A 24,939-nucleotide genomic window follows, 5' to 3' on the forward strand; every position below is an offset into this window, starting at 1 on the left:
GAAACTCCCCCATCTTTCACTGGCCAAAATTGTGAAATGTCAATTTGGCAAGAGCCAGAAATGTTTATAACGCAAAACAATGCACAGAAAAAGAGTCGGGCAGCGAAGGCAGCCAGAGGCGAAATAAACATTATTTAAAATAGCGCAATTTCCGCCGCCGGCGCTGCGTTCAGAAGCGGTAAGCGGTAAGCGGTAGAAGCAGTGGAAGCGGCAGAAACGGCAGAAACGGCGGCGGTAGAAGCAGCGAGTCTACGTCAACGGCTTCGTAACAGTTTCCTAACCCACCTCAACAATTTTATTGATTACTTGAGGCGGCAAACGCCACACGGAGAGCCCACAAGAGAGCGGCGGCCCGTCTATAAACTATTGCGCTCAGCTGGCTGGGTTTCTGTTTCTGTTTCTGATTCGGCCTCTGTGTGTGTGTATATGCATGTGTATGGGTATAGGTATGGGTATGGGAATGGGTATCCGTATCTGGCTCTCCGCTCGCTGCATTCGCTGGCTTGTAACGCGTGTCTGTGTGTCTGCTTTTGCTTTTCGATGGCCGTGTCTTGGTGTGGAATAGTTTCCCAGTCACTTGCTCTAAAACTGCCACAGCAACTCGCCAACTCGCGACTGGCAACTGCTAAATGAGCTGGAGACTCCGACTTGGTCTTCTGTATCTCTATCTCTGCCAGTATCTGTATCCCTGTGTGTGTGTGTGTGTGTATGCGTGTGTCTTGCACTTGTTACATACCCAGCTATATATGTGCGCATTTATATACATATATCTGGTAACCCTAGCCAACAACTTGTTTCCTCTATTTGACTTTTACACGGGGCGTCGTCGTCAGCAAAACGACTCCCGGGCTGCTGCCGCTGTTGCTGCTGTTGCTGCCTTCACTTTTGCCAAAGTTTACCCCACTTTAGTTTGGGTTTCGCTTTGATTTTGGCTCTGGCTCTGACTCGAAGCCCTGGGCTTTGGATACACACTAAACCGCCACAAAACGCTGCCTGCCAATTGCAGTTCTTGGCCAAGTGGCTGTCGGAAATGCTCCTCTCGTTCACATCTGGCCAAAGTGGTCGTCGCCAACAGATTTATGCAGTGTGGGAATGGGGAAAAATGGATTGGGCGAAAATGTGCAAGTCAAGCTAATGTTCTGCTTGAAAATGGCAAAAAACGAAAGTACAAATACCAATCTTAAGCCAGAGGAGAATGAAAAATGGGCAAATTAAATGTAGTTGTAAAGGTTCTAAGTATTTGTATTCGTTTAGGTCCTGGTCAAGGAAAAACTTCCATGTTTATGCTTATAAAATAAGGGGATGAACCAAATTAGCAATACATGCAATGCAAATATTATATACATCAATTTTTCATTCAGGTAACATTGAATGTGATAAGAATCCATCAAAATAAAATCATTTAAAACAATTTTAGCTGGCAGGCAGTATCTAATTATTCTAACCACAGTAGTAATAATACATAATAATATTTATAAAGAAATGGAAAGTTTTAATAATGGAATATATAGTCAGTTATTATAATGATGTTATAATAGTAAAGATTAGTTGTTCTCAATGTACTTTGCAGTGAACCTTTTAAAATGGGTACAATGGGTATTTGGCCCGTTTCCCCATAAATCGCATGGCTTAAAGTGATTGGTAGTACGCAAAATCTTCAACTGGAACCCCACTTGACCGCCTCGCTCCAAAAAACTGCAACTTCTGTCGAAATGTTCCCGTCAGTCAGTAAATCTCTCGGCTTCCTTTTCAGAGTTTTATTATTTATTTTTCGCACACAAATTCCTAGATGATATATATTTTCCGCTTGCGACACGACGAGCATTTTCATCTTTTATTTATATGGGTTTTAACCTTTTTCTTCTGCTGTTTTCGTTTTTTTCTATTTTTTTTTCGGTTTTTTTTTTGCATTTTTGTTGCTGTTTGTGTGCGTTCCTCATGACTTCATTTTGTGGGGCTTTGTTTTGGTTTCTGGTCTTACCTTCAACCTTTCGACGGCAGCAATATTGAACCACCCACACACTGAGGCAGCGGAGGCAACTTTCAATTGCGACATGCGGCGGAGAGCGGCACTGCCTCTCTCACTGCCACTGCCCCCTTTTCCGCGGCGTTTCTTTACATGACAAACCAAACCAGCTTGTAGCGTCTGTGTTTGCTCACTCGGCGTGTCTGTGTGTCGGTGTGCCTGTGTGTGCGTGCGCTTGTGTAAGTGCGCTGTGGGAAATAGTGAAAAAGAGCGCCCCCTCCAAACGTCGCCCACCGCCCCACCGCCCGCCACCCAACTCAGCGCTCTGTTGCTTTTTTTCAGGCCTAACGCAAAACATTTTGAGGTAGGTTGGGAATAGATTGGCAACAACTGCGCGCACGCACACACTTACACACATATATCATCGCACACACACACACACACACACAGAGCGTGCGCGGAAAAACTTAAATTTCTCGTTTCGTGGCAAGAAATTAGCAAATGATTTTCCATTTTTTTCTCTTTTTTCTGCCGCTGCCTCGGTTTTTTTTTGTCTTTTAACCCAAATACGGCGGTGGCGATTTTTTCGCATTAGAATTATGTAAGCCAATGGCCCATATACTCGCAGTAGGCCTATGCGCCACTTACACAAGTATCTTTCTCCAGTTCAGATGATGTGGTAATCGCTCCTGCTCCCCTCGTAATTGGCCAATGGAGGTTCTGCTCACTCGGCGCTTATCTCCTTATCGGTAGCCAAGGCGAGTCAACGAGTCCCCGATTCCTAGACGCAGGGATTATGTCACTAGTCACTAGACGGGCGACGTAACTCAATTACAATTACAAAATCGGATTAGCAAATGCAGAAAATCGAATTGAGCAAATATCTCCCGCTCGCAGTGCAGCTGATGATGTGGTGTGGCCATATGGTCACTCGATAGCCACTAGCCACAGCCGAGTCCACTGGGTCGGGTCAAGGCCCAAGACTTGTTGCTGGGAAATTCGCGACAACGAGTCGTATACGTAATGCGGCTACCTAGAACTTGCTGCGCTGGCCGAAACTTCCGTTTTTGGGGCTGCGGTTTCGGATTCTCGCTAAACCAGCTGCAAAATGCAACGAAGGCCCACACACTTAAATATATTTTGCTTTTACTATGAGCAAACTTCTCATGATCTTGCACTTAAATTTAAAGGTCCACTGTAATCAAAGCTACTAATTTTAAATAAAGTAGTAAAGTAGTTCATGATTAGCTAGTTAAACATAAATTAATTATCTTGACAGTATCTCAGCAGAAGTATTCAGTAGTATTCACTGCCAATTAGCACTTGTAACTCCATAAAAGTTGGCGCGTGACCATAAAATGTTTATTTTTTCGCGCATGGAAAGTGTTAATACAAACAGAAGCTACGAGAACTGAGACAATATTTAGCTGTGGAAAGAAAAAAAATTTAAAACAAAATAAATAAATGCAGTCATGCAGGAGACACTTTTCTAAATTGAATATGGTTAATAATAAATTATACAACTTAAAGAAAGGCGATGAGCTTATAATTTAAAATAAATGATTGTCTACTAATATATGACAATAATATACCTATTAAATCATACCCCAGTGCATAAAATAAAACGCATTACAAAATCCCATTTAGGCAATCGCAACAAATTGGAAAGGCATATAAAATCATCTTCTCTGGGGGCAAATGCGTCAATCTATATGCATATTATACCACACCATAAAACAAGTAAAAGTACTTAATGACAAATTAAAACGAAAGATTCAGCCGAAATAAAAACAAATCAACGGACAGTATATAAAATTACATTATATTTCCTTTTGTGCGATACGAGACATTTTCGAGTATAGAGAAATAGCGGTCATAATAAAATGTAAAAAACAAACGAACACAAAAAACAGAAAGACAGCAAAAACAGAAAAAAACAGAAAATCACACAGATCGCAGCCGAGTCTCGTATCATTTCTTAATGCGGAAATATTGAAGAAGAATTTCTGTTGTCTATACACACATACATACATACATACATATACGTTAAATGCGAATAATGTGCGTTTGTGTGTGCGGACTTGTATCAAATGCATATGTAGCCCTAATAAACATACATTTCGTACGACAATGAGAAATTGCCTGATATGCATATGTCTCGCTGCCTGGCCTGCGCCTGTGTGCGTAAACAATGAGAATCCGCTGTCCGTGTGAGCAGTGTAAGCAGTGTGTCTTTGCTGGTGTGCGTTATCCGCGAGACCTTGAACTTGAGACTGAATTTCCAAAAAGCGTACACACACACACGCGCGCGCTGAAGAAGCGAGAGAACAACAACTGGCTTTTATTCTTGCCACCAATACACTGGCAGCCGTGAAAGCAGCGAAGTTGGCAGCGGCATAAAAGCCAAAATAAGGCGGCAGAACAGGAATTCAGAGAGCAGCAGAGAGCCGCCGCCGCGGAAGAGAGAGGAAGAGAAAAAAGGGGAATGGGAACGGGAGTGGGAATGGGATGGAGACTGGGAATAATGGGGATCGTGCAAAAGCGAGGCAGACGGAACCCGAAAAAATATACATACATACAGGCATGCTCAAACATACATATTTACACATAAAAAATTGGGGAAGAGACATTCACACCAACAACAAATACTACAATTGCCAAACAAACACATAAATTATAATATTTAAATATAGAACTTTTGCGTTGTTGTCGCCCGTTCCTGTTGATTTTGTTTTCGGCTCTTTGTGCATTTTACTTTCGTCTGTCGCCGCTGCATTCGAGTTAACTTAAATTTCGCTTTCTTCCACACCCAAAATTCTCTTCTGTTCGTTTGCTTTTCTGTTTTTTTGCTCTGCCATAAATTGTATTATTATTATTATTGAAAATAAATAATGGAATAAAGATATCCCAGTTGGGGAACATTTTGATTCCGGTTCGGCACATTATTGCGCCGCACAAGTGAAATTATCGATACAAAGCCATTTCTAGTGGTTGTCGCTTTTGGCTTTAGCTATTCGGGGAATTCGCCTGGCATCCGTCACTGGTATTTTTTCATGCTTTTATACGTTTTGCTTGCCAAATAGAATTTGAATATGTTTTTTGCGGGCTAACAATTAGGGCAAGGCTGGTGTTATGATTGATTATTAAAGGAAGGGTGCTCATTCAATGTAAACAACATAAAAATGCACGATTAAATGTGTAAAGAAGATTTGCAAACTGATTTGGATGGTCAAAAAACTGAATTATATGTATCTGGGAATTCTTTATGACCCAGAAAGTTAAAGATAAAAGTATATATATTTTTCAGTTGGCAATTACATGCCTTTAGCTCTTTCCCCGTAATTCGATCTGCCAAAGCAAAGCAATAATTTCAGCCAACAGCTCCAAAGTATACAGTTTCATTTGCCTACTTTCCACAGATTAATGTCAGATGAAAATACTGGATAGCTGATAAAGGCTGAGCTCAATAGGTAAATCCCCTTCAGCTCGGCCCACACAATAATTCACTTTCCGTTTCTTGCCAAACCGCCCACAACTCACAAGCTCACCAGCTCTACAGCTCACAAATGTCGGTTGTTGGGCACATCAAAAATAGGCCAATAACCAAAATGCCATAAACAATTACAAATCGTTGCTGCTGGTGTGCAATTGTTATTGCTGTTATGGTGGGTTGGGGTTGGACAGGCAGGCGGGCAGCTTCTACGGCTTTCGGAAATGCTTCGAAAAATTGTAAACAAAACCCAAGCACCTCGGATGACGCCTTATCCACCGCACAGCCGCAACAACAAGCCAACTGAATGTAAAAACAAGTAAAAAACAAAAAAAAAACGAAAAAACAAAAAATATAAAAGCATATCGGCTGTATAAGGCGAACTAATCATTTAGAGGTAACAAGCGGCAGCGATGGCTCGTACCTACATTGACCTACTATTGCGGCAAATGCTGCGCTATCCGCCGGAATTGTGATGTAACTGTCCCAAAATGCCGCGCACATATCAACGAGCCAGCGAGTTCAGTTCAAGTCCAAATTCGTATTCGTATTCGTATTCGAATTCAACGAAAAAGAAAAATAGCAAAACCCACCAGCTCACATGCACATGACTTTACCGTTAATTTCTTTGACATGTCCCAGTATCTGTGTGTGTGTGTGTGTGTTTGCCAGTATGTTGTTATTTTTTTATTATTTTGCCTTTGTTGTTTGCCAATTTTGCTTTGTTTTCTCGTAATATATTTAATTTTTTCTCTTGTATCGCTGTGTGTTTTGTCGGTTGGTTAGTTTCTGTTTCTGCTGGTTTTATTAGACCGCATTTTTAGAGGTCAGCGCACATTTGGCGCAGCATTGCAATGTTTTGTAGACTCTATTACCACTGGCTATTTGTCTTTCTTGCTGCCGTGTTTGTGTTTGTATCTGTGTTTGTGTATGTGTTTGTTTATGCACCATTAACGCTGAACCTCTGGCGGTCTGATTGTCGGCTTCTATTTCGTTGTTTTCTTTTATTTTCCTTTTTTCCATGGCGGCGCCACAAGAGCGGTACAGTGAAAGCTCGGCGGCAGAAACGGGGGAGGATAGCTGAACTTCTTCCAGGAAATCTAAATCTAAATTCTTCCCCTTCCTTCCGTTACGGCCGCTCACCTGGGCGTATACTTAATTCGAACGCTCGTATATTACTCATACGCCTAGTATGCCGCACAGGAAGTAATCGCACACGTTTCGTTTGCGCAATAAACTATTTCACCGGGAATAAATACAATAATCTACATTTGAATTCTGAGGAATTTTCTAGAGCCAACAGCTCTTTCTACAGCTTACATGTTGCAGTATACGATCAAAATACCGTCGGTTGACATACGAAAAATGTGCCTAAAGCACGGTTTAAATACGACTGATACCTTTAAAGTTACTTAATAGTTATTTTCTTTAAACATTATCAATTAAATTGGTACCTAAATTTCAAAGACTTTAAAGCTAACTCTTTGAAAACGAACATTTTCCTTGTGCTGTAAATTGATTTAGACATTTCCATGTCAGCCGTTTGCCATTTAGAACTTCAACTTGTCGGCGGCCACCTGCAACAAATTACGCATACGCCGCGTTGGCCGCAGTAAAAAACAACACGTGAGCACTTCCCCACGGAAAAACCAAAAGAAAAACGCAGACAAGCGAACAAAATCGAGGCAAGTGACGGGCATTTCCGACATTTTCACTTCGCTTCGACAAGCGATTAAAGCAGCAGCAAGTAAATAGAGGGAAATTCTCGCAACGAAAACTTGGCGAAAATAATATTTATAATTTCCGTTAAAAAGCTGCTGCTGCAGCAGACCAATTGTTGATGGCCGAGGAGGGGGGCGGGGAGCTGGCGGTTGGTGGACGGGCGGTGGGTGGTGGGTGGTGGTTGGTTAACCAATGCAACCGCACAGCTGTTTTGTTGCCGCGCGATTTCCGTCACGACTTTGGCTTTTTATTTTTGTGTGTAAATACGCTTTAGCTGCTGCGGCTTTTGAATTTTTTACATATCAAGAAAAAATATGGGTATATATATTACATATATACGGGTATATCTTTACATGCTTCTCATTCACCCACGACGAGTGGAGCGGCGGGCGGCAATCAAAACGAGACAACAACGTCGCACAGTGGGCCAAATGGCTTATGGCTTAGCTAAAAATATATTTCTATATATATTTAAAGGGCATGCAAACGCTTACGTTTGCCACTTTCACGTGTACAGGTGGCACAGAGGTTCCACCTCTTTTTCCTGGGGGAAATGATATATCTTTAAATATGTGGAAAACATTTAGTTTTACAGAGCTTTACAGGCATTGTGACCCAGTGTGCGATATCGGCCGGGCTGCCGTGTATTTAAAAAGCTGTAAAAAGCACTCGCACACAGCGGCAACATGCAATAATGCAGCCAGCAAAGCATAAATTGTAAACTCGTCGCCGTTGCCGACAAGCCTTGACCTGATTTCTCTTCCTCTCTGCTGCCACTCGTCTGGCTTGAGTGTGTGTGTGTGTGTGTGTCTGTGTGTGAGTGCTTTGCGTGGCCGTGTGTGTGAGAGTGAGTGTGCTTGCAAGCTTCATTGCTCCGCTGGCTTTGACGTTTTCCTGCACACTGCAGTTGCCGCGGATTTGATTCGTGTGAGAGTGTGTGTGTGTGTGCGTACCGCTTGACATTCAATGCAATTTTTTCCCTCTGCTTATTTTCATGCCGCTGCGGCTGCTGCTGTTGCTGCTGCATGAAATAAGTGAAAATGCACTTTTACTTTTCAGCTGCAACAACAACGGCCAAAGGAAAGTGAGAAGCTAATTTTTTTATTTTTTTTTTGCCTTTCCTCTGGCGTTGTTTTTAACGGTTGCGAGTTCATGGCTCACCAAATTGGGGCATTTCAATTGTTTCGTTTCGTTTCGTTTCGTTTTGTTTTGTTGTATTCGTTTTCCTTTTTGCATATTTCGCTCAACATGACATTTCTATGAAATTATGATGCGAATTTTTGTATTATTAGCTCGTTGGATCGGCATTTTTGGCAGCTGTGAAGAGGACAGGGGCGTGGTCAAGTGGTTGGTGGGCGGATTAAAGGGGGTTCGGTGGGGGTTGAGGGCCCTGCAAAGCATTCCGTGATGAGGCCAAGTATGCTTTTAATTGGAACAGCGACGGCGACTGGGGATTCGAAAGTGCACATTATTCTGGTGATTGAGCCAATCGCAAATTTGAACTGATGTTGCTGAAGGATGCTTAATTATTTGGCTATTACCTCTGTGGATATTCTGTACATATGCTTAATTATGCTCGTTAAAGCAATGACTACATTTAATTACAGCTATTTTATTTTACGCATTTAAATCGATTTATGAAACTAATGTATTTGTATAGTTGTTTATGTGGTGGCAAAGATTAGTTTATATGTGGAAAATGGTATTTTGAAAATTCAACCATTTCTTTAAACATAAAGCTCAATTTTAAACCTCTATATTTTAAATGCACATCAAGTGCACGTTCAGTTGAATGGCATGCTATAAACTTGGCAATGAATGCCCAGCTGGATTTACAACCCCTCAACAACAGGATGCATTCTCAACCACCTCTGCCTTGTTCCTCCATTTCAGACACTGAAATTCCTATTGTCAAACAATCGACGAGTCCGGCCCCGCAGCAGCAACTGCAGCAGCAGCAACACCTGCAGCAGCACCAGCAGCAGCAGCCGCTCAACGGCTCCACCTTCAACGGCGCCACCGCGCTGCTCCACATAAAGACGGAGCAGAATGCGCTGCTCACACCGCTCCAACTGCAGCAGCAGCAGCAGCAACAGCAGCAGGCTCTACACGGTGCAGCAGGCAACGGAGGTGGCAGCGGCAACGGCAACAATGCCCACCAGCAGCAACAGCCGCTGGCCATCCCGCACCGCCCGCTGCTCCACAACCTGCTCAGCGGCGGTGCCATCCACAATCCGCACCACAGAAACTACACGACGGCCACAACAGGTGATTATACGCAAAGAAAATCACTGTCAGTACTGAAAAGCAAATGGATCTTGAAGGATATTCACATTTACAACAAATTGCTATAACTTATTCCAAAAAAGAATGCATTTTAAAACAAAGAACTTTGGCACAAAATCATTGGTTGCAAAGCTTATATGTTCACAGTACAATTTAAATCTACTATGTAATATAGTGCAATGAAGACGCTTTAAAAGTTGTAACCCTTAAATATGAACCAATATTTTAACTAATTTTGCTACTTAAACTTTAACTCAAATGCGCTAATTAAAATTCAATTCAACTTAAATGCTCTAATTAAAATACACTTCATTCCAAATTAATTTAATAGCTAACTAAATATGCGAAAAGCTTTGAATGCATTTATAACAATGCCAGTTGGAAGCTGAAAGAGATCTTGTTTTTTCGAGTGCAGTCAGCAGTAGTCAGAGGCGAGCGTGTCCAGCAGCAAGGTGAACCACTGCACACGCCCTCGACTCGATGCGAGCCATATCGATTGCTAATTGCCCCTTTTCTTGGCTCGTCCTCGCTCCGCGCGGCTCTTTCCCGTTCGCAGGTTCATTTCCGCCCAGTCCCGCGGACAGCGGCGTCTCCGACGTGGACAGCTCCAGTTCCGGCGGCCAGCCCTGCGCCGACGAGCTGAAGGCGCGGCTCGGGATGCCACCAGCCACCTCGGCGTCGGCAGCGGCCGCGGCAGCAGCGGCGGCGGCGGCAGCGGCACACCTGCACACGGGCACCTTTCTGCATCCGAATTTATACCAGAACAATGCGGCGAATTCGCTGCGGAACATATGGAATCGCAGTGTTGGGGGTGAGTATCGAGTATGCCCGAGATAAACGCGGTCAATTCCCACTGTGTGCTTAACTTTAGGGCTAAGTGCGAGGATTGCCATCTTAATGTTACATACCACAAGGATTAGCCTTCCTAATTAGATTTATAACACTTTATCTAGACCACTACAATTGGGAGTGCATTAAAAGGACTCTTACGCGACATCTAATAGTAACAATTTTCAATGCAGCTTTATGTAAATGTTTATTTTGAAGGCTTCAGTTCTTACTATTTTGACAGATACTAAGGAATTCGCCCTAATTGGCCATGAGCTAAAATTAAAGTAAATCACACAATTATTTTGGGGATTCGATCTAAGCCGAGAACGGTTTTATCTCAACCAATTAATCATATGACCTAATGGGGAACTTTGCATATTGCAATCAATTTAAAGTTGCTATAATCTGTTGCATACATAATGCACTCCTAATCCAGCGTACTCTTTTCTACGAAAATGTCAGGCAGGCAAGGCGCACACACACATGTATAACTACATATGTACGTACAGCACAATCAATTGCAATGCGATTGTGTTGCACTCGCTGTTTTTATGCTCTCTGCCAACGGCGTGCGTGTGTGTGTGTGTGAGTGAGTGCGCGTTGCTGTATAAAATCTGTGGTCATCGACACATTGCCTTTGCGCAAATTGTGAAGGTCACAACGACAACGACAGCAACAGCAGCAGCAGCAGCGCCAATGTGGCAATAACGCTGCTCGCGAGAGTGCTCCACTCTCTTTTCGTCTTCCTTCCCCTTCCCGATGAGGCGGAGAGAGAGCTAGAGAGAGTGCCAAACACCAACGCAAATGCAACAGCAACACGAACGAGACACACGAGCAACACACGAACAAGGCAGCGTGCGTTGCTCTCTGCACGAAATCTGTGTGTGTTGGTGAGAGAGTGGCACTGCTTACTTTTGTTTTTATTCCGATTCAGCCCAGTCTTTCCCCACTCTCTTCCTGTCCCATACCCCCGTGCCCCCACTAGCCACACCCCCCTCTAAAATGGTCCATCGAATCCAAAAACGAATACGAATCCGAATCCGAATCCAAATCCACCGACTGCCAACTGGCTGAGCCGCGAAATTGGGCAACGGCAACGCCGGATGTAAAAAAAAAAAACTTACTAAATAGCATACAAAATTATACCTGTGCCACCACACAGAAACGAAAACAGAGACGGTGTGAAATAGTCGCGAGCGATCTGCGATCTGCGTACGATGGGACAGATCGGGTTGCAACCGTGCAGATTCCCCTAGGGTCAATTTTTTCAACTTCTTGAATTTAATTGACCAAACTGAGATTGCATGTACTTCGATGCTTCATTTTTGCAACATAACAGTTTTTAGGTCGGGTAAACTAATGAGAATTTGGCTCAATTTCCGAGCAATAGGAAACAACTTACAACGGAGTCTAAAAGTATGCAACAATTTGTGCCCTTTGGAGATCAGCAAAATTACTGTAACTTTTTAGATAAGCAACATGAATTTAAAGAATTTTAAAAATTTCGTAGCAAAGCACACAGTTTAATGATGGGTACGATATAATGGTTAAAGGAAAGGTCTTAGTGTCAAGAACATAAATTGAGATTTCAATATGATTTTTAATATGTTACTAGAATTATGTAGGAATGATATTAAGCGTTGAAAATGAATTTCTGTGGGATTTTACAGTGGATATGGTTAAAAGCTTTAAACAGTAAAGTTCTTTAGAGAGAAAGTTCAAAGGCACAATGTGATAATGTGGGTTATGTCCATCGGGTCAACAGTAATGCCAAGACAATGTAAATGTAATATAATAAAAGTCATTTACTCGGAGTTTATAATGGAAATAGGTAGCTTGAGTTGGGAAAGCTCGCCTGTATAGCCTTTGGTTAAGCAAGTCGTCTTATTCCCTTGAACTCATTTAAATATCTGACTTTGTTCTTGCAGTGCCCGACAACTACTACGGAAGCAGTGGCGCCGGCAGTGGGGGCGCACACCCAGGTGGTCCAGGAAACCCCCAAGCGCCGGGCTACCTGACAACGTCCTACTTCAACACACCGACGGCGGCGACGGCAGCGGCGTCCCAGCGAGGAGCCACCATCAACGGCTATCATTCCCTGCACCAGCAGCAGCAGCAGCAGCAACAGCAGTCGCAGCAATCGCAGCAGCAACAGCAACTGGCCCACCAGCAACTGTCGCACCAGCAGCAGCAGGCATTGCACCAGCAACTGTCGCACCAGCAGCAGCAGCAACAGCAACAGCAGCCACACCCGCACTCCCAGCTGAACGGTTCGCATCCGCACTCACATCCGCACTCCCAACCGCATTCGCATCCGCACGCGGGCCAGCACACGCATTCCACAATCGCTGCAGCGGCGGCAGCAGCAGCGGCATCCGTCGTCAGCAGCAGCAGCAGCGCCGTTGCAGCGGCAGCAATGCTCAGCGCCAGTGCAGCGGCAGCGGCAACGGCGGCAGCTGCAGCGGGCGGATCCCAGAGCGTTATCCAGCCGGCGACGTCCAGCGTCAGCTACGATCTCTCCTACATGCTGGAGCTGGGCGGATTCCAGCAGCGCAAGGCGAAGAAGCCGCGCAAACCGAAGCTGGAGATGGGCGTGAAGCGGCGCAGCCGGGAGGGATCCACCACCTACCTGTGGGAGTTCCTCCTGAAGCTGCTGCAGGATCGCGAGTACTGTCCGCGCTTCATCAAGTGGACGAACCGGGAGAAGGGCGTCTTCAAGCTGGTCGACTCGAAGGCGGTGTCCCGCCTGTGGGGCATGCACAAGAACAAGCCGGACATGAACTACGAGACGATGGGCAGGGCGCTGAGGTACTACTACCAGCGCGGCATCCTGGCCAAGGTGGATGGCCAGCGGCTGGTCTACCAGTTCGTGGATGTGCCCAAGGACATCGTCGAGATCGACTGCAATGGTGTGTGAAGTGATGAGAAGGACGATTAGGACGATGAGGCCTGTAAATATAGTTCGATCCCAGATCCGAGATCGGGAAGATCTGGAAGAGCTGGAATGGCAATAGGTTCTGGGTGGGGGGTATCAATCAACCGGCTAGCGGCAATAGTGGCTGAAGGCCACGCGAGGTGGGGATTTCTTTGTACATGCGTTGAGTTTCTTGGTTAGCCAGCGATAAGCATAGGTTACACACATAGCTGATAGTCCCAATACGCGTACATATACTTATATACTCGTATATATATTCACACCCTGTGTCCTGTACCCTATACATACACCCAGCTAAATCGGCGGTAATTAATGATCTATTCATGGGCGTTAGTGTTGTACTTGTAACTGTAGTTTTAACTTTAAACTGTAAACTGTAAACTGTAAACTGTAACTGTAATGAATATTGTTATTATTGGTTATTATTATTATTACTATTACGATTATTACTATTATAAATATTATTATTATTATTATTATCGCTACTGCTATGGCGGAAGGACGAAGGACGACCGAATTGATTCATATTGATATTCGATAGACGTGTGTAATATGTAAAAAAGAAGTACGAACCCCGATAGCTGCAAGAATTTCTCTATCTCCATTGATCTAATACTAAATCTAAATGTATATGAGTATGTATATGCCTAGCCTAATGCCCTTTCAACTGTCCCCTAGCCCAACCCGCTGCCCAAGGACGAGCTCATTGCAGAGGATAAAGGATATATATATATCCGAACAATATGCGTGGGTCTCTGTGCTTGGGCTAATTGTTTTTGTTGCTTATTTTATAAACGAAGAGAGATGGAAATTTATTATTTCATAGTTTTAGCTATTTGTACGACTACGTTTAGGATATTTATTTAAGTGTTTCTCCAGCTACACCCCTGAACTCCCCCCAAAAACCACAAAAAAACACACACACACATCCTAACTGGAGCTAAGAACCCAGCAAAATGGTGGTCTAAACTTTCTTGTAATTATTATTTGATAAGTTTTGTATATTTACAACCCTAAAACATCAACAGCAGAAGAGCTCACAGGATACACGCGAAGAAGGCACTCCTTGAGCCATCGTTTAAGCAGTCTTAGAACGCCAAACCAAACTCAACTCTCTCGATCTAAAGTTTATTTATACAGCGTAAAGCATAAAGTTTAACTATTGTATTCTTGTTAACGTCACACTGCCACAAATCGAAGAAACAAGCCTTACAAAATGAAACAGATCTGAACATTTAATCGAACAGAAACGAGACACCACTGACCCATATCCATAGTTTCAACTATAGTGCAACCGCAATCCTCAATGCAATATACCGACAACTTCTACAACAATTTCCAAACACTGCCCAAAACGTGCAATCTCTTGAAAGGAAACCTTGAACCTTGAACCTTGAATAGGAAAAGAGAATAAAACCAACTCCTAGTTCTTTAGTCTATTTCTTTAATAGTTGCGTTCTCTAAGTACCTTTATCTATTATTATTATTATGTGTACGTGAAGATGAAATCTACAATATATCATTTTGTTTATGATGATTGGTGATTGATGATGCAAATAAACAAAGTGAGTCTTGAGTTCAACTCTCTGTTCATTGTAAACAATTTTTTATGATTATTTTTTATTTTTTAAATAAAATTATTATTTCAATTTGTGCATGCGTTTTATTTACACCGCCCAACACAGACAGACAAAACAAAATAAAAACCAAATGAAATATAGAACGTAAGCAAAGATATGATACAAATATATGAAACCCGCTACAAATTTGGAATCTAGATATACCTCCCACGAAAAGTACATAAAGTTGCATAAGTTACAGTATATTCAAAGTCTATATAGGATATAGTCGAGCGGATTGCCGATATTTAAAGTCGAGATCACATATTTTAGATAAAGTCCAGTCGGTGTATTTTGTAGTTCTAAGACACAGTATGGCATTTGACACCATTTCACGAGGAAGGTCTCAGTTTATGAGGTTTCCCCCAGATCATGGATTTATATGTATGTCTATTAATTAGCGTAGATCACTGCATCTGCCATTATTACCTAGCATAAATCAGTTATTAGTTGTTAGTTGTTAGGGAATGAATATTAAAATGTTATAAGACCCTAGCTATAAGTGCACCCACAACAAGAGCAGAATCGAACCAGATATGCAAAAATCACGAGTCGAGTACAACGAAATCGGTAAACAAGAATCTGAGCCACAACCCGGATAATGCAGCTTTAAATCGAGATAGTACACATAAATTTGAATCTCCTATTTCCCAAAAGAGCTCTCCCTTCACTTCGATAGCCTAAAAAAAAGGTTGGAAACTCCAACTCCAAAGCATTTATACATGCCTAGCACGATAATTGTATATAAACAACTTCTGGACCTCAAGATTCCACTCGATTATAAACGTATTTTATATATATACACCAATTATTTGTTAGATTGGATAACCCCGAATGCTGGATAAGACCAACTAAATTAAATGTAATAGTATATCGATGCCGTTGGGCGAGATTTCTATACTAGGCTAAGACTAAGACAAGATATCTTTCTATTGGTAACTCAAAAACCGAAACACACTATATAGCTTTTAAATCGAGCGTGCGATTATTGAAAGGTATTCTATGGCACTTGAGATAGGAGATAGTAGAGATACGAGCGGATTGGCCTAGATTTAGATGAATATGTTGAATGCATTAACGTTAGCTACGATTAGTTTTGGACTTACTGACCTAAGTTAAGTTTTTAGCCCGTTTATTTCACTTTTTGTTCGATCTTTGTACATTTGACAGACACATTTTAAACTGTCTGCGATGAGAAATCAGCTAAAGCCAGCCACAATATATAATATATATATATACTTTAATACTTATGTACTAAGGAAACGAACGTTGGATCGAAGTCATGGTATGTAGGTGAATTTTATGGTTAGAGGAAAGCGCAAGCGAACGGATTAGATTAATTTTTATAAGAATGCATTAAGAAAAACGAAGCAAGATTAACAGTCACAAGCTAGCATAATTATTTACTGTTATGACAACATAAGAGTTTTAAGGTTTTTAGCTAAATTTTGTATATTTTAATCTACAAACTATAAATATATATTATCTGTTTTATAAATAACAATAAATATTAACTGTGTTTTAATGTCAGATTTCAAATGGGTAAACATCACTCCCAAAATGTATTTGCATTTTAAACTGTATAGGATTTGAAATGCCTTTCTTTGTTCTAGCATTTACGAAGTATGTACTTGAATAACATTAGGTGACTGAAATGTCGCAGTGGAGTCAGCTTATTACTTATTATTATTTGAATTGTGCCTTTGGTATTTTGGTATTTTATTTTATTACAATGTGTAGAAATCAGAGTGGCTCTCGATTTGTGTAAAAAAAAGGTCAATAATCCGAACAAACGATATTTTTAAATAGAGTATGAAATGAACAAATGTAAACACTGTGGAAGGAAAATATTAATGCATGTAAGTATGGAAAGCAAAAAATATAATTTAGCTATAGGTAGTATTTATTATTATTATGAAGTAAATCGTAAAACAAATAATGTCTATTTCTAAGTTATATAAATATCAATAAATAATAATAATAATATATAATAAAATATATTATAATAATAATATTAAAAATAATAAATATAAATAGGTTATATAAATATATATATTGTCAAATATCTTCCCTTCCGCTTTTTTGCTCCTTATTCAATGCTTTATAAAAAGTGTTACAGTGATCGGATTTAGTTCAAATATGCGCCGTTTTGTTCGATGATCTGTTTCCATCTAGACGGCAACTTCATAATACCTTCCTCGTAGAAGCCCCCCTCCTTATTTGCGAAGAATTCGGACAGCCACTTTTCACAAGCCTCTTTTGAGTTCAACTTCACACCACCAAGGGCATTCGCCATGGACAGGAACAGGTGGTTATCACTTGGCGCTACGTCCGGGCTATATGGTGGTGGCGATAAAACCTCCCATCCGAGCTCCCGTAGCTTCTGACGAGTCATCAACGAAGTGTGTGGTCTGGCGTTGTCCTGGTGGAACACTACACCCTTCCTGTTGGCCAATTCTGGACGCTTCTGGTCGATCGCCTGCTTCAAGCGGTCCAGTTGTTCGCAGTAGATGGTAGAATTAAGCGTCTGGCCATATGGGAGCAGCTCATAGTGGATGATTCCCTTCCAATCCCACCAAACACACAAATCCCGGCTTGGCCACTGTTTGGGACGATTCACCGGCCTTCGACCACGACCGTTTTCGCTTGATATTGTCGTATGTGATCCATTTTTCGTCGCCAGTCACCATCCGCTTCAAGAATGGGTCGAGTTCGTTCCGTTTCAGCAGCATATCGCAGGCGTTGATTCGGTCCAGAAGGTTTTTTTGCGTCAAATCATGCGGCACCCAAACATCAAGCTTTTTTTTGTATCCAGCCTTCTGCAGATGGTTTAAAACGGTTTGGTGACTAACTCCCATCTCCTGGGCGATGTCACGAGATGCCACATGCCGGTCTAACTCGATGTATTCCATGATTTGATCGGTATTTGTCGTCACAGGTCTTCCGCCGGCTGGCTTATCCATGGTGTCGTTTTCACCGGCTCTGAATCGTCGAAACCATTCCTCCGCGGTTCGAAGTGATAGAGTACCATCCCCCAAAACACCATTAATCTCACGGAACGTTTCTCTAGCGGATTTGCCTTTAACGAAGGAAAACTTTAAAATAGCGCGAATTTCGGCGTTAGTGAACTCCATGCTTACACGTCTATAACTGTTGAACGCAATATCCAAACTAATCATGCATAGCGTTGTTTTGTAGGTTTTGTAGGACCTTTCAAATTATGCATAGTGTTGCCAGATACGAGCTCATATCCGCGAAATTCAAAAGACAAAAAAAGCAGAAGGGAGATATTTGACAACCTTTTTAATACTTATTATGTTATTTATTTAAGGTTATTTTTATATTTACATTACAATTTAATAATCGATAACATCAACGTGACACATCACATGTGGCAACAACATGCTAGAAATAATATCGATAACATCGAATTCATATCGATGGGGAAAGCCGTTTCCATCTGGCAGCCCTGCCGACGGCCATACTTGAAAATACATTTTTTTCTGCAAAGTTTGTCATTGTCACTGTGTGAATAGAATCTGTGATGCGTTGTGGAATTAAAAACGTGCAGTAAACGACCCGTAATGGTTAAAGTGCCCGACGCGTCAGCGAATGCAGTGCGAATAACTATGAATTGATACGAAAGTTGCATAACACGTCGCCTGGTGTCGCGGTTAGTGTGTTTTTCGTCTCGTTTCGTTTCCGCCGCAGTCGCAATTTCCAGAAAACCTCACCACACCATACCACCACCACCACGCACACACACACACACAAAACACGCAGAGACGCGGCGGCGGAAAAAAGTGTGCGGACCGCGGATATAGCCCCTCGTTCCGAACCCAAATTGGAGTCGCCCAAAAACAGCGAAATATCGAGTGTGGCGTAGCCAATGTGCTGTGCGATCCCCGCTGCCCCCTCCGTACCGCCGCCACCCCCGCCACAGCAGCAACGCACACGGATACGGACACGGACACCAATACCAGCGCACTCAAGCACGGCCGACAAAGAAAGAGCGCTCTCTCTTCCTCTTTGTACAGTTAGTTCCTACAGCTGAATCAGCCAAAAGGGAATTACTAGGTCCATTCCGAGGCGCAGTTTGCATGTGAAACGGAGGAGCCCGCACAACCACACGGAACCCAAACCCCAGATCCCCACCACCCCCAAGGCCAAGGCACGGATAAAGCATACATACAACCATGAGTCTCTTGGCCACGCCAATGCCCCAGGCGGCCACCGCCTCATCCTCATCCTCTTCATCCGCCTCCGCGGCCGCCTCGGCCAGCGGGATTCCGCCCAGCGCCAACAACAACCTGCCGTTCGAGAAGGACAAGATCTGGTACTTCAGCAACGATCAGCTGGCCAACTCGCCCAGCAGACGATGCGGCATCAAGGGCGACGATGAGCTGCAGTACCGCCAGATGACCGCCTATCTGATCCAGGAGATGGGTCAGCGTCTACAGGTCTCGCAGCTGTGCATCAACACGGCCATTGTGTACATGCATCGGTTCTACGCCTTCCACTCTTTCACCCACTTTCATCGCAACTCCATGGCGTCGGCGAGCCTCTTTCTCGCCGCCAAGGTGGAGGAGCAGCCGCGGAAGCTGGAGCATGTTATTCGGGCCGCCAACAAGTGCCTGCCGCCGACCACCGAGCAGAATTACGCCGAACTGGCCCAGGAGCTTGTGTTCAACGAGAACGTGCTCCTGCAGACGCTCGGCTTCGATGTGGCCATCGATCATCCGCACACGCATGTGGTGCGCACCTGCCAGCTGGTCAAAGGTAGGCACCCACCATCCGACCCAAGCCATGTCCCCTTCACATGTCAGATGGTACTGATTACTGTGGTATATTTTAGCATGCAAGGATCTGGCGCAGACATCGTACTTCTTGGCCTCGAACAGGTATGGCTAGCAATGCGCTACTCTATGGTATAATCCCTCCCAGAGATCGCCTCCCAACGCAAATAAGGCTGTGGTATAAGCAGTGTGTGTGTGTGTGTGCGGGTGTGGAGTTGGAGTTGGCCCAATCCTCTCCAGAAAGTGGTCAGGTTGTAGAGCATTCGATCCCTGGCATGTTGAGATGTTGAGGCTAAAATCTTTGGGCACTTTTTACCTGCTTAACTCCTCGCTTGTAGCTAAGAAACCCAGGTATCTGGGTCGAAACAAAAAAAGGTGAGGACCCGAAGTCACAAACCGAACAAGAACACGCGTTCCCTAATCGCAGCAGGCCGTCAGTCTGTACAAATCCCGCATCTTTACAAAAAGGCAGTATTTTCCGTGTCCCTCGCGGTAATTATCCTCAGTTGCCTGCAATAACATTGTAATTTGTGTCGGAAAATCCGCCAAATGTCAAGAGAAAGACTTTAATTCCTAGAAAATGAAAATTGTCATTTTGGTATACGCGAAGAATTGTAGTGAAGACCATTGTAATCCTTTGCACGCCAAAACATCTGGACAAAAGATAAATTCACTTTGGCATACCTGCTAAAACATAGTCAAAATTGTGATTACAAGCGGATTGGGAGAAGATTTTAGAATCATCCTTTTGAGTTTAAGGTCGCCAAGAAAAAAAGAAAAAAGAGAAATGCTGGGAACATGCTAAGAACTAAAGACGTAATCTCTACTATAAGTGACGAAATCCCCCTGCACACACTCACCCAAATACATTTTATGTGTAAGACTCTGTGAAAAGACTTCCCACTAAATTGACTTACCCATCCTGGCACAGCCTGCATCTGACCTCGATGTGCCTGCAATACCGCCCCACGGTGGTAGCGTGCTTCTGCATTTACCTAGCCTGCAAGTGGTCCCGATGGGAGATCCCCCAGTCGACTGAGGGCAAGCACTGGTTTTACTACGTGGACAAGACGGTCTCGCTGGATTTGCTAAAGCAGCTGACAGATGAGTTCATCGCTATCTATGAGAAGAGCCCCGCCCGTCTAAAGTCTAAGCTGAACTCGATCAAGGCCATCGCCCAGGGAGCCAGCAATCGAACAGCTAACAGCAAGGACAAGCCCAAGGAGGACTGGAAGATTACCGAGATGATGAAGGGCTATCACTCAAACATCACGACGGCACCCGAGCTGTTAAACGGCAACGACAGCCGGGATCGGGAGCGAGATCGTGAACGGGACAGAGAGCGTGAGCGTGAGCAGTCGTCGCTACTGCCGCCTCCGGCTATGGTGCCGCAGCAAAGACGCCAGGATGGCGGCCATCAGCGCTCGTCCTCAGTGGGCGGAGTGCCAGGCAGCAGCTCATCGTCGTCTTCCTCCAGTCACAAGATGCCAAATTATCCTGGTGGCATGCCGCCCGACGCGCATCCTGGTAAGTTCTCAAACGACTTCGAAGTGAAACGCCTTTTCAACATCTTCGTATTGCAGATCACAAGTCAAAGCAGCCGGGCTATAGCAATCGAATGCCCTCAAGCCACCAGCGTAGCAGTAGCAGTGGACTCGGTTCCTCGGGAAGCGGCAGCCAGCGCAGCAGCTCATCCTCGTCCTCTTCGAGCCAGCAGCCTGGCCGACCGTCTATGCCTGTGGACTACCACAAATCCTCGCGCGGCATGCCACCCGTAGGCGTTAACATGCCACCTCATGGTAGCCACAAGATGACTTCGGGCTCCAAGCCTCAGCAGCCGCAGCAGCAGCTACCGGTTCCACATCCATCCGCCTCTAATTCCTCTGCATCGGGCATGTCCTCCAAGGATAAATCCCAGAGCAGCAAAATGTATCCAAACGCTCCGCCGCCATACAATAATAGTGCCCCTCCAAACCCGCTGATGTCGCGTGGTGGATATCCTGGCGCTAGCAATGGATCCCAGCCACCGCCTTCGGCCGGCTATGGCGGGCATCGCAGCAAATCCGGCTCCACCGTCCATGGCATGCCGCCCTTCGAGCAGCAAATGCCCTATTCCCAGAGCCAGAGCTACGGCCATATGCAGCAGCCAGTGCCTCAGCCGCAGCAGCAACAGATGCCTCCGGAGGCATCTCAGCACTCGTTGCAGTCCAAGAACTCGCTCTTCAGTCCCGAGTGGTCGGACATTAAAAAGGAGCCTATGTCGCAGTTGCAGCCACAGCCCTTCAACGGCTTGCTACCCCCTCCTGCGCCACCGGGCCATGATTACAAGCTGAATAGCCATCCGCGCGACAAAGAAAGTCCCAAGAAAGAGCGACTTACGCCCACCAAAAAGGACAAGCACCGCCCTGTCATGCCCCCCATGGGCAGTGGGAACAGTTCCTCCGGCTCGGGATCTTCAAAGCCGATGCTGCCGCCTCACAAGAAACAGATGCCCCATGGCGGGGACATGTTGACCAATCCTGGAGAGAGCGTCAGCCTAAAACGGCCCAACGAGATCTCGGGAAGTCAGTACGGACTGAATAAGCTGGATGAGATAGATAACAGTAATATGCCGCGCGAGAAGCTGCGCAAGCTGGACACTACAACTGGCCTACCAGCTTATCCGAATTATGAGGAGAAACACACGCCTTTGAATATGTCCAATGGCATCGAGACAACGCCGGATCTGGTGCGCAGCTTGCTGAAGGAGAGTCTGTGTCCATCTAACGCTTCGCTCCTAAAACCGGATGCCTTGACTATGCCCGGTCTAAAACCGCCGGCCGAACTGCTTGAGCCCATGCCCGCACCAGCGACAATCAAGAAGGAACCGGGACTAGCTCCCATGGCCAGTTTGGCTGGTGGGCCCGCACCCATGGATCTGGAGGTACCCACCAAGCTGGCCGGAGAGATAAAGGAAGAAGGCAGCATCAAGTCCGAGAAGAAAAAGAAGAAGGACAAGCACAAGCATAAGGAGAAGGACAAGTCCAAGGACAAAACGGAGAAGGAGGAGCGTAAGAAGCACAAGAAGGACAAGCAGAAGGATCGCAGCAGCAGCGGTGGCAGCAAGGACAGTTCTCTTGCCCAGGAGTCTCTGAAGATGGTGATCAAGAATCCCAACGGCAGCCTGCAGGCCGGTGCGTCAGCCCCCATTAAGCTTAAGATCAGCAAGAATAAGGTTGAGCCCAATAATTACTCTGCAGCGGCAGGTCTACCAGGCGCAATCGGATATGGGATGCCTCCAACTACGGCTACCACCGCGTCAGCTTCGACCGGAGGACCTGCTCCTGTTCTGCCTCCCTATGGTGCCGGCGGTGGTGGCTACAGCTCCTCAGGCGGCAGCAGTTCCGGTGGCAGCAGCAAGAAAAAGCACAGCGACCGCGACCGCGACAAGGAGAGCAAAAAGAGCAAGAGCCAAGACTACGCGAAGTACAACGGAGCTGGTGGCGGCATCTTTAATCCCCTTGGCGGTGCTGGCGCCGCACCCAATATGTCCGGAGGAATGGGCGCCCCAATGGCCACTGCTCTGCCACCATCCATGCTGTTGGCGCCCACCGGCGCATTACCACCCTCTGTCGCTGGGCTGGCACCGCCTCCCATGCCCGTCTACAACAAGAAGTAGTGGTAGCGGTCAGAGGGTTACCATTAAGTCGTTCTTTTTGATATATGTATAGAACCTCAGTAAGTCCGATTGTAGGCCAGTTGTTAGGATTGTTAGTGAGATGCATTATTGATTTTAGTTAAGCACATTGCTAAAACTCCACGTTGCGAGTGGAATCGGAAGCGCCGATAGGAGGAGAGTGAAAGAGGAAAGGAGGTCGCGCGGAGGGGCAGGACGTGAAAGCAAAACTCAAACCGCGAAAACTTTTGTACAGCATTAATTAATTTATAACTATAATAAATAGCATACATATACGCCCACATACATAAAAGTACGGATTAGTTTTAAGTGAATTGTTGGCAAACGAAATCCGCGACACAAGCAAAATATTCACAGAGAGCAGCAATGGCCGTCTAGTGTTTAAGTTAGCAAATCAAATACCCGGAACACACAACACTCTAAGCTGTATATACAAACACACTCACAAACACACAAACCCACTCACACAAATCAAGAGATATATAGTACAGACTTCCGCTTAGCAAATATATTAAATACGGCCCCAACTAAATGCAAGCCAGAGAGAGAGAGTAAGAACTTCAGAATAATCCCCACAGAGGAGTAGCATATAGTTGTGGCTAGAGAATATGAAAGAAGGAACGAAGATGAAAAGCCAGCGCTTTAATTCAAAATTGAAGACGCCAAACTAAATAATGAATTATTTATCTAATACATAGTTGCTAATCCGAAAATGAATGAAGAAGTTTATTTTTAGTTAGCAAAGTTTTCCTTTCTTTCTGAACGATTGCCCGATTAACCGTGTTTCAATTTAGTTTTTGACACCTAGCAATATATACAGTAGTGTATTTACAATTTTCAATGAAGATAATTAAAGATATCTGATTGTTTCAGCGGAGGATATTATGTTTCAAGATCGCCTGGAACGTTGACGTAGCTTTCATTTGTTTTTAATTTATTTTTTAAATAGACTTACGAAACAAATTACCACAAAAAAAAAACCAAAACAAAAACAAATAAAAAACTCCCAAAACAAAAACGAAATATGCAAACAAAAAAGAAACCCAAAACTACATTTTGGATTAAACAAACATTGTTGTGCAAGAAAACAAAAAAGTTTTAAAATTATGTAAATGCAAGCGAAAACGTTGCAAGCAAACTAAGCTAAACGAACGAAAAACTAACAGAAGGCTAAACGAAGAAAAACAAAAGTTAGGCATATAGAAATCTAAGCAAGTTCTATATATTCGGGCCGAAAATGAGAATGAAATGAAATTTTATGTAATTTTCGACTAAGGCAAGGTTAAGCGAACGTTGCGCGTTTTTCAAAACTATTCGTACTCGTATATTCGTATTCGAATTCTCTACTACTGCATTAAGCTGCAAGCATATATAGCTCTAAACACACACCACACATCCATACACACACCCACACGGTCGAGAAACGTATACTTTAACTTGGGGGAAACCGTGAAAGCCGAGAAACTCGTTTTTGTAATCGATCGAACGAATGCGTAATTTGCATCTAAGATTTAGATTCCCCTTTACATACTTATTCTTGACCCCTTATACCACACCCACACCCACTCCACCCCGCGCCCATCCCCACCCACAGCCACACCCCTCGCCCCTCCTAACT

The 24,939-nt window shown here is 44.2% G+C and overlaps 3 protein-coding genes across 6 annotated transcripts in view; 2 read left to right on the forward strand and 1 right to left on the reverse strand.

Moving 5' to 3' along the window:
* The window catches only part of LOC6534308 (ecdysone-induced protein 74EF), a 62,893-nt gene extending 48,060 nt beyond the window's left edge, over positions 1 to 14,833 (forward strand). For both annotated transcript variants that reach the window (XM_002094953.4, XM_015195072.3), the window contains 3 exons: positions 9,072 to 9,446; positions 10,021 to 10,275; positions 12,224 to 14,833. In XM_002094953.4, coding sequence (XP_002094989.1) covers positions 9,072 to 9,446; positions 10,021 to 10,275; positions 12,224 to 13,212 — 1,619 coding nt within the window. In that variant the 3' untranslated portion in view covers positions 13,213 to 14,833. The remainder of the gene's footprint in view (positions 1 to 9,071; positions 9,447 to 10,020; positions 10,276 to 12,223) is intronic.
* Positions 14,834 to 17,251: 2,418 nt separating this feature from the next.
* Positions 17,252 to 18,149, reverse strand: LOC122319576 (histone-lysine N-methyltransferase SETMAR-like). 2 transcript variants are annotated; one of them, XM_043207032.1, is made up of 2 exons: positions 17,990 to 18,143; positions 17,252 to 17,928 (listed from the first exon to the last, which is right to left on the reverse strand). In XM_043207032.1, exon 2 carries the CDS (start codon positions 17,810 to 17,812, stop codon positions 17,396 to 17,398), a length of 417 nt encoding a protein of 138 aa, XP_043062967.1. In that variant the 5' UTR covers positions 17,813 to 17,928; positions 17,990 to 18,143; the 3' UTR covers positions 17,252 to 17,395. The 2 variants fall into 2 exon arrangements, with proteins under 2 accessions (XP_043062967.1, XP_043062966.1); XM_043207031.1 differs by having other exon boundaries at positions 17,252 to 18,149.
* A 160-nt stretch (positions 18,150 to 18,309) lies between these two features.
* Positions 18,310 to 23,604, forward strand: LOC6534310 (cyclin-T). 2 transcript variants are annotated; one of them, XM_015195073.3, is made up of 5 exons: positions 18,310 to 19,628; positions 19,705 to 19,750; positions 20,577 to 21,172; positions 21,229 to 22,818; positions 22,885 to 23,604. In XM_015195073.3, exons 1-5 carry the CDS (start codon positions 19,046 to 19,048, stop codon positions 23,301 to 23,303), a joined length of 3,234 nt encoding a protein of 1,077 aa, XP_015050559.1. In that variant the 5' UTR covers positions 18,310 to 19,045; the 3' UTR covers positions 23,304 to 23,604. The 2 variants fall into 2 exon arrangements, with proteins under 2 accessions (XP_015050559.1, XP_002094990.1); XM_002094954.4 differs by having other exon boundaries at positions 18,311 to 19,628; positions 21,229 to 23,604.
* The last annotated feature ends 1,335 nt before the right edge of the window (positions 23,605 to 24,939 follow it).

Source organism: Drosophila yakuba, chromosome 3L (assembly GCF_016746365.2).
Source record: "Drosophila yakuba strain Tai18E2 chromosome 3L, Prin_Dyak_Tai18E2_2.1, whole genome shotgun sequence".
Taxonomy (NCBI): domain Eukaryota; kingdom Metazoa; phylum Arthropoda; class Insecta; order Diptera; family Drosophilidae; genus Drosophila; species Drosophila yakuba.